The 9,630-nt window shown below is 32.7% G+C and overlaps 1 protein-coding gene across 1 annotated transcript; it reads left to right on the top strand.

Annotated features, from left to right (window-relative positions):
* Window positions 1-91: 91 nt before the first annotated feature.
* Window positions 92-8,432, top strand: su(f) (cleavage stimulation factor subunit su(f)). The gene is made up of 10 exons (XM_065508763.1): window positions 92-232; window positions 303-625; window positions 711-986; window positions 1,053-1,164; window positions 1,228-1,419; window positions 1,874-2,065; window positions 6,954-7,367; window positions 7,426-7,533; window positions 7,590-7,896; window positions 7,973-8,432. The coding sequence occupies exons 1-10, from the start codon at window positions 200-202 to the stop codon at window positions 8,206-8,208; spliced, it is 2,193 nt and encodes a 730-aa protein (XP_065364835.1). The 5' UTR covers window positions 92-199; the 3' UTR covers window positions 8,209-8,432.
* Window positions 8,433-9,630: the final 1,198 nt, after the last annotated feature.

Here is a 9,630-nt window from a genome sequence, read left to right as displayed (position 1 = left end):
TTTTTCCAACACAACGCCGAAAAATTTACAAAAGCGGCACTATTTTAACAAAATTAGTTTTTACAAAAAATAAATGATTTAATTAGATTTTGTAACATTTAAAATATATAAAAAACACAATATATTAAGCCTAAATAAAAAATCCCAGGATTTTTATAAAAAAAACGTTGATTAAAAGTTAAAACATTTTGAAGCCAACATGTCTGTTAGGGATCAAATAAAAATTGATATAGTAAGTGGACAATTTCTATATTTTTAAGATTATTTTCATGATTTAATATATTTATTATTTTTCTTTTTAGGAATGGGGCCACGAACGTTTGGTGCGTGCCCAACAAGTGGTGGAAATGCGTCCCTATGACATAGACTCTTGGTCCACATTGTTGCGTGAGGCTCAGACACGACCCGTCAACGAGGTGCGCACTTTATATGAATCTTTGGTTAATGTATTTCCCACCACGGCGCGTTATTGGAAGATTTATATAGAGCAGGAAATGAAGGGGCGTAATTTTGAAAGAGTGGAAAAGCTGTTTCAACGTTCGTTGGTGAAAATTTTAAATATTGATTTGTGGAAATTGTATTTGACCTATGTTAAGGAAACCAAGGCGGGTTTGAGTACACACAAGTGAGTAGTTTGGTTTGGGGATTGATTCTAAAGCAAGAATGGAAAACAATTTTGAAATATTTTTATAAAAATGCATTTTTTTTAGGGAAAAACTGGCCCAGGCTTATGACTTTGCTTTGGAGAAGATAGGCATGGATTTGCATTCCTTTTCTATATGGCAGGATTATATATCCTTTTTGCGCAGTGTGGAGGCAGTGGGCAGTTATGCAGAAAATCAAAAGATAACCGCTGTAAGAAGAGTGTACCAAAAGGCGGTCATTACACCTATTGTAGGCATAGAAATACTATGGAAAGATTATATAGCATTTGAGCATAATATCAATCCCATAATATCGGAAAAAATGAGCTTGGAAAGATCAAAGTAAGTTAAAATTTCTATACAAGAAAATTTGTAAAAGAAAACCAACAACTTATTTGTTATTTTCAGAGACTACATGAATGCCAGAAGAGTGGCCAAGGAATTGGAGAATATAACCAAGGGTCTCAATCGCAATTTACCCGCCATACCACCCACTTTAGCCAAAGAGGAAGTTAAACAGGTTTATTTTTTAAATTGTTTGAAAATATTTAAAGCAAAAATAATGAATTTCTTTTTTGTTTAGGTGGAACTGTGGAAAAAATTCATTGCTTTTGAAAAATCCAATCCCTTAAGAACCGAGGACACGGCTTTAATAACCCGTCGTGTTATGTTTGCCACTGAACAGTGTTTACTAGTGCTGACCCATCATCCGGCTGTTTGGCATCAAGCAGCACAATTTTTAGATCAAAGCTCTAAAGCTTTGGCTGACAAAGGAGTGCGTATAGTGTTTTTATACTTTAACATATCTCAATTTCAGTGGATTTTAATTATGAGGAATACAGACAGCCTAAAGCTGGCGGTGACAGTTAGTTTAATGAAAGTGTGCTCAATAAATTTGGAGATTTACAAATCTCTTGTTAGCTTACAAACACTAAAAAACAAATGGATCTTTTTATTTCATAAACAAAAGTGATGTTGATTTGTATTAAAGAACTTGCATTGAAAGATTTTCTGTAGAATACAACAGAAAAAAGTTATTTTATTGTCTAATTTAAATTTTATTTTGTTTTAAAAAAAATGCAATTTCTTTGATGCTTATTAAGACATCGATTTATTAATGTGTGTTTTTTCTTATTGTAGTAATTAATTGTTATAAATATTTGCATTTTCTTTATTTTGTTTAACAAATTTTAATAAATTTCTTTATTATTTCCCTTACCCCCTTTTAGGACACTCAAGCTGCCAAAATCTTTGGCGATGAATGTGCCAACATTTTGGAACGCTCCATTAATGGTGTTCTCAACAAGAATTCTTTGCTGTATTTTGCTTTCGCCGATTTCGAGGAGGGACGCATGAAATATGATAAAGTACATGCCATGTACAATAAGTTTTTATCCATACCGGATATAGATCCTACACTGGTAAGTGATCAAAGTTGGGAGAGAAAATAATTTTAATAATCAAAAAATTTAACAAATTTTTTTTTTAAAAATAATTTTTTTTTTTTAATTTTTTCAACAAAATTTTTTCACCAATATTTCTTTTTACCAATAATTAAATTTTTTTCACCCAAATTTTTTTTTAAAATGTGTTAATAATTTTTTTTAAAAATTAGTTTTCTAATTTTTTTTCCAATTTTTGCACCAAAATTTGTTTTTAAAGTTTTTTTCCAAAAATTTGTTTTCAAATTACAATTTTTGTGTTCAAAATTTTTTTTTTCAAAATTTTAATTAAATTTTTTTTTTTTTCAAAATTTTTATTAAATTTTTTTTTATCAAAAATTTAGTTTATCCAATTTTTTTTTTAACAAAATTTTTTTCACTAAAATTTTTCCACCAAATATTGTTTTTAATCAAAATCAGTTTCAACAAAATTGTTTTTTTTTGCACCAAAATTTGTTTTTAATTTTTTTTCCATAAATTTGTTTTTTAATCAAAATTAGTTTCAACAAAATTGCTCAAAATTTTAATACAATTTTATTTTCAAAATTTTTATAATTTTTTTTTTTTTAACAAAAATTGAATTTAATCCAATTTTATTCAAAATTTTAATTCCATTTTTTTTTCAAAATTTTAATTACAATTTTTTTTTTAAATTTTAATTAAAATTTTTTTTTCAAAATTTTTATTGAAATTTTTTTTTTATCAAAAATTGAGTTTATCCAATTTTTTTTTTAACAAAATTTTTTTCACTAAAATTTTTCCACCAAATATAGTTTTTTAATCAAAATCAGTTTCAACAAAATTGTTCTTTTTTTGCACCAAAATTTGTTTTTAATTTTTTTTCCAAAATTTAGTTTTTAGTTTTTTTTTTCCATAAATTTGTTTTTTAATCAAAATTAGTTTCAACAAAATTGCTCAAAATTTTAATACAATTTTTTTTTTTACCAAAATTTGAGTTTAATCCAATTTTATTCAAAATTTTAATTACAATTTTTTTTTCAAAATTTAATTACAATTTTTTTTTTCAAAATTTTAATTAAAATTTTTTTTTTTCAAAATTTTTATTAAAATTTTTTTTTATCAAAAATTGAGTTTATCCAATTTTTTTTTAACAAAATTTTTTTCACTAAAATTTTTGCACCAAATATAGTTTTTTAATCAAAATCAGTTTCAACAAAATTGTTTTTTTTTGCACCAAAATTTGTTTTTAATTTTTTTCCGAAATTTAGTTTTTAGTTTTTTTTTTCCATAAATTTGTTTTTTAATCAAAATTAGTTTCAACAAAATTGCTCAAAATTTTAATACAATTTTTTTTTTCAAAATTTTTATTAATTTTTTTTTAATTAATTTTAAAATTTTTAAAATTTTTTTTAAAATTTTTCCACCAAATATTGTTTTTTAATCAAAATTTGTTTTTAATTTTTTTTTCCAAAATTTAGTTTTGTTTTAAAAATTTGTTTCAACAAAATTGATTTTTTTTTGCACCAGAATTTGTTTTTAAATTTTTTTTCCAAAATTTTGTTTTTAGTATTTTTTTCCATAAATTTGTTTTCAACAAAAATAAAATTTTTAAACCAAAAAATTTTTCCCCAAATTTTTTTTCAAATGTTTTTTGACAAATGTTTTTTTTCAAAAATTATTTTTTAAATTAATTTTTTTTTTCAAATTTTTTTTAACAAAAATCGAGTTTAATATATTTTTTTTTAACAAAATTTTTTTTTACTATAATTTTTCCACCAAATATTATTTCAAAATTAGTTAGTTTCACCAAAAATTTCGTTTCAACAAAATAGTTTTTTTTATTGGGTTTATAACTTAAAAATGCGGTATTCACAAGAGATGTCGTACATATCTGTCATTTATTCTCACTGAAGACTCAGACCCCAACGACAAAGAAGACTTCTACTGACTTCTGCTAAAGATAATAAAAAACACTCCTAGTGGTGACATTTAACTTCTTACCGGTGATTTCAAAGGACTGGTGGGTCCAGTTAATTCAAATATTGAGTCTGTTATGGGAACTCACGGGTGTGGTTCATTACTGGATGTGCGAAATAGGCGCGTTGCAGATAGAGCATCAGACCATCATCTACATGTAGCAGAGATACGATTGAGTATATCTGCAATCCGACGACAAAAACACAATCCTTGCCAAGACCATACGACGTATCCAAATTGAAATCCATATATACTCTCGGAAAAGGGCAATCAAATGAATTTTAACTGACAGTACAACATCTTGGGCATCCTCAACCTAAGCGTAAGTGTGGATCTCAAACGCTTCTTGGCAAATTATTGAACATAAATGTGTCATTATCGTTACCCGAACAAGAGCTCCTAAATTTATTCTACAGGCCCAGTATACCAGGGGGGTTACTCCCTAATTCGATTCGAAAGGAAATCGTTTGACCCCTTTCACAATGGCCAATTTAGTTGCGCAAGTCACTTGCTCAACAACAAAACAGCATGCAAAATTTTCTTCTCTTTAACCAGACATTACCACTGGCATCTACAAACATAAGAGACTTGCTCAACAAAATTGCATAGTGTGAAAGGGGTCTTTCTAATTACAATGAATTTAGCACACAATTTCGAACAATTCCGTTGCGCAGTAACCGCCCAGTTTAGATCTCCTGGTGAAACTATGTTCGCGGCGAGACAAGCGGGAATGGATGGAAAATATGGCCACAGAACCCCAGGCATCTGCTGATTCACATCTTGGGCATCCTCAACTTAAGCATAAAGTGTGAATCTCAGACGCTACTTGGCAACTTACTGAAGATAGAAGATAACATAAAGGTGCCATTAACGTTGCCCGAACAAGAGCTTCTAAATCTATCCTACAGGCCCAGTATAACAGTTTAGATCGCCTGGTGAAACGCAGTTCGCGGCGAGAGAAGCGGGAATGGATGGTAAATATGACCACAGAAGCCCAGGCAGCTGCCGATACACATCGAAGTAGATAATTGTACAAAATTGCAAAGCAGATATCAGTGAATGCCTGTTCAACCACATATCCCCTTAAAGACACTATAGGAGGAACTGCCTCGTCCGTGGAGGGGCAACTGGCAATATGGTTCGACCCACAACTGTCGGGAAATGTCACTGTAATTCTTCACATCAAATCAGATCCGACATGAGTACGAATTGCCCAAAGGAAACCGAGATCGACAATGCTATACGTGCACTGAAGAATGTAAAGGCCCCAGGAGTAGACAACATCATTACTGAACTGCTTAAGGCTGATCCAACTCTTAGCGCTGAAATAATAAGACCTATTATCAAAGACTTTTCAAGCTGAACCAAGTGAAGGAGTGATAATTAAAATATCCAAGAAAGGAAACTTAACAGAATGCAAAAACATGATTAATAATGTGTTAGCGAATACAATTCATGCTAGACTGTCATCATCAATTTCAGTAGATCTTCGTAATGAACAAGCTGGTTTCAGAACACAACGAACTTGCATCGATCATTTAACCCTTCGTTAGTCACAATCATTTTCAATCGAGACTAGTCGCAATGTATCAAATTGAAATCAATATAAAAAAGCACTGGGGTACAACAGGGTTGTAGGTTATGTTAGATTCCCAGGTACCGTCTTGTGTACAGCTCGCGTGGGTCCATTGATTGCTCCCTTTGTGTTAACTGAGGAAGAGAAAATAAATTAAAGAAGAGAGAGAGAGAGAAGTAAAAGAAAAGGGAAGGCGATAAGTTAATTCGATAATTCGGCCTGAAGTATGCTACATCCATTTGGGAGTCTAAAGGACATTCTTATTCCAAATTCAGGAATATAGACACCTTCGCCCACTCTTACCTTTTTTGGACCCATCTGTATAGATGGATAGCCCCCATTAAAACAAGGGAGGGACCATCGTCAGATTGAAAAACCGAAGTTCCTCAGGAAAAAAGTTCCTCAGTAATCAATGAGACCAGGAAGAGATCTATAATTCCATGCATTGGATGGGATGTATCCTATCTCCTCTGTAAAAATTACATTGGACACAATTATGCAGCAATCAATGGAAGATATTGACTACGCTGATGATACATCAGCTGGCATCTGGTGTTGGCCTTCATATTAACTTCAACAAAACTAAGTTTGTACGTATCAATACAACTAATCTCTCCAAGTTCTAAGTCAACAACATAGAGCTCGTGGATGTGCAATCGTTTTGCTACTTAGGAAGTATAGGAAAAGCAAATCAGTCATTATTTGGTGCATTACAAAGAGTATGGAAGACACCACAAGTCCACCATTTGTCCTCAAGTGTTCACTCTAAAAGGACCAAATGGATCCTATCATGAGCTACTAAAATCTGGCCAGATCATCACAGGGAACCTGTACCGAACGCAACTGATTCGTTTGAAGCGAGCATTAATATTTCATCATAACAACGCTCGGCCTCATGTTGCAATACCTGTTAAAAACTATTTAGAAAGAAGTGGTTGGGAAGTTTTGCCTCACCCGCCTTACAATCCAGACCTTGCACCGTCCGACTACTCTTTGTTTCGATTTGTCTCTGGGTTACGTTTCACTTCAGAACAGAGTATCCGAAATTGGCTTGAATCGTTCTTGACCTCAAAAGATGAGCAGTTCTTTTGGCGAGGAATCCATAAGTTGTCAGAAAGATGTGAAAAAGTCATAGCAAACAATGGCTAATGCTTTGAATAAATTAATCTTGTACAAATGTTTCAAAATAAAAGCTAAACATTTGAAAAAATCCCGTATTTTTAAGTTTTACAGCCAATATTTAAAAATTTTCAAAAGAAAAGAAATCTTTTATCAAATTACTTTAACAATAAAGCCTTTTTTATCCAACATCATTTAAAAAAATAATGAAAAATACCTCTCTTCTTATCTTAGGCCTATGTCCAATACATGAAATTTGCCCGCCGTGCCGAGGGCATCAAATCAGCCCGAGCCATTTTCAAGAAAGCCCGCGAAGACATACGTTCTCGTTATCATGTCTTTGTGGCAGCCGCCCTCATGGAATACTACTGTTCCAAGGATAAAGATATAGCATTTCGTATATTCGAATTGGGTCTAAAACGTTTTGGAGGCAGTCCGGAATATGTCATGTGTTACATTGACTATTTGTCTCATCTCAATGAGGACAACAATACCCGAGTATTATTTGAACGAGTATTATCATCGGGTGGTTTAACTCCTCAACTTAGTGTAAATGTATGGAATAGATTTTTGGAATTTGTATCGAATATAGGAGATTTGTCTAGTATTGTGAAAGTGGAGAGGAGAAGAAGTGCGGTATTGGAAAATGTAAGTAAAAATTAAAGAAATTATAAAAATTTTCTAAAATAACAATAATATTTTAAAGCTTAAAGAATATGAGGGCAAAGAGACCGCCCAGCTGGTAGATCGTTATAAGTTTTTGGATTTGTATCCTTGTACCACAGTGGAATTAAGATCTATAGGTTATACAGAGGTAAGTTATTTTGTGGCTATAAAGGATACATAATATAAACCAATATTCGTTAATAGAATGTGGGCATAACCACCAATAAACTTCCTAATGGTTCGGGGGCCCCAGGAGCCCCTGCTGTTAAGGAGGAACCAGAGACAGAGCCCGCAGCCCAACTGCCTAAGCCGGATTTTGGCCAATATATACCCTTTAAACCCAAAGCGAATGCTTATCCTGGAGCCCATCCCTTGGCGGGTGGCACATTTCCTCAACCTCCAGCTTTGGCAGCCTTGTGTGCCGCTTTGCCACCACCTGTATGCTTTAGAGGACCCTTTGTTTCCATTGAAATGTTGTTTGATATATTTAATCGCATTAAACTGACAGATGGTAAGTTGTTTAAACATTTTCAAAACCATTCTTTCTTTTACAAACAAATATCTTTTTATCTCCCCATTACTTTTAGCTGCCCCTCTACCCTCCGGCGATCCTGGTTGCGATATAAAAATCTTTGATTTGGCCAAATCTGTGCACTGGATTGTGGACGAAAGCTCTTTGGCGGGCGATACTTCGGGAGGCTCAGGCGTTAAACGTCGACGCTTACTGCCGGGTGGCGATGATAGTGATGAAGAAGCTCCCGCCCCTGCCCCACCAGCAAATGATATCTATCGTTTAAGGCAACAGAAACGTTTTTCCAAATGATTTTAATTCTTTAAATCACATTAATGTAACGTAGGTTTTTGTTTATGCTTTTGGTACATATATATATATAAAATATTCCTTTTTTGATTTTTAAAAATATAAATTAAGAATATTTTTTAACAAAAATTTTACCTTTTTAAATATTACAATACAAAATTTGGTAAAACTAATAAGTATTTTTAAACGGAAAAATAAAATACATTTAAATTATAACACAAACAAAAGGCAAGACGTTTTTAAAAAGGGAGATGTAAGGACAAGCAAAGGGAATAACTGAAATCTGGTGTTGTTTTAGCAGTTCCACTGTTGTTGAGAGTTCTTTCCTAGAGAAAAACGTTCGGTGATATAGCTATCGCTGGGTTGACAATCCTTGAACGAGTGAGTAAGTTTCAGTTCGTTCCGTTGTCTGCTGCCATTATAACCGCAGAAGTGGCAGCTTGGATGTTCTATACATTAATTCTAGAATTTTCTAGAAAAATTTAAATTCAATCACTGATAGTTTCTATACTATTTAGTCCTTGTTGAGTGTCTAGATTCTTAAGATCGATAGACGATTTCTTTTGGAATTAAACCATGATATCAGTGTCGCTAGATTAGGACACAAATAATCTAGTGGATCACATAAAGATATTGAGGAAATGGTGTTCGACTATTGTCGCCTGGGCGGTTACTGCGTAACTCAGGCCGAAAACGAATATGTTCGAATTTGTGTGCTAAATACATTGTAATTCGAAACGATTTCCTTTCGAATCGAATTAGTAAACTATCTGTAATCTTATATTTTTGAGAAAAGGTCACCAAGCTTAAGTAAATATAAATATATCTCCAGATATTTGATAATACTTCAACCAGTTGGATGCACGTTTTATGGAAGTACCCCAGTTAGTACCAATTGCCCCCTTGCTGTTCCTGTTCTGAATATTCAGATTCCAGGATAATCTTTTATTTGGAATGATGCCATGATACTTTATCTCCTAGTGAAGAGAACCAGTTCTGTCTTTTGGGGGTTCACACAAAGTCCACTCGAAACACTCCACTCAGTGTATATTCCATACAGCTAGATATTGTATTCAGAAATAAATACCGCAACGTCCAGTCGCCAGTGTAAGCGACTATTTCTTTTTGATTCTTCTGCTATCCATTTCAAGGTGATAGTACACCTCCCTTCTAGGTTCCAAGATTTGCAAATTTTGGGATATTGAGGCCACCTATCGTAGCACATATGAGTCTGTTACCGAGTATCTTTTCGACTATTCGTCCCTCCATCACAAAATTTCGTCCCTCCATCACAAAAACACTTTCTATGTTGAGGAAGGCAACAAGAGAATACTCCTTATGCGGTAGCGATTCTTCAATGAAACCAACCATGTATGGGCATGTTAGGATTTAGAGATGAATTCCGTTGGAATAGTCATTCTCAAG

The sequence above is a fragment of the Calliphora vicina genome, chromosome 4, assembly GCF_958450345.1.
Source record: "Calliphora vicina chromosome 4, idCalVici1.1, whole genome shotgun sequence".
NCBI lineage: Eukaryota > Metazoa > Arthropoda > Insecta > Diptera > Calliphoridae > Calliphora > Calliphora vicina.
Note: the sequence above shows the minus strand (reverse complement) of the source record. Positions and strands in the feature narration are given on the sequence as shown.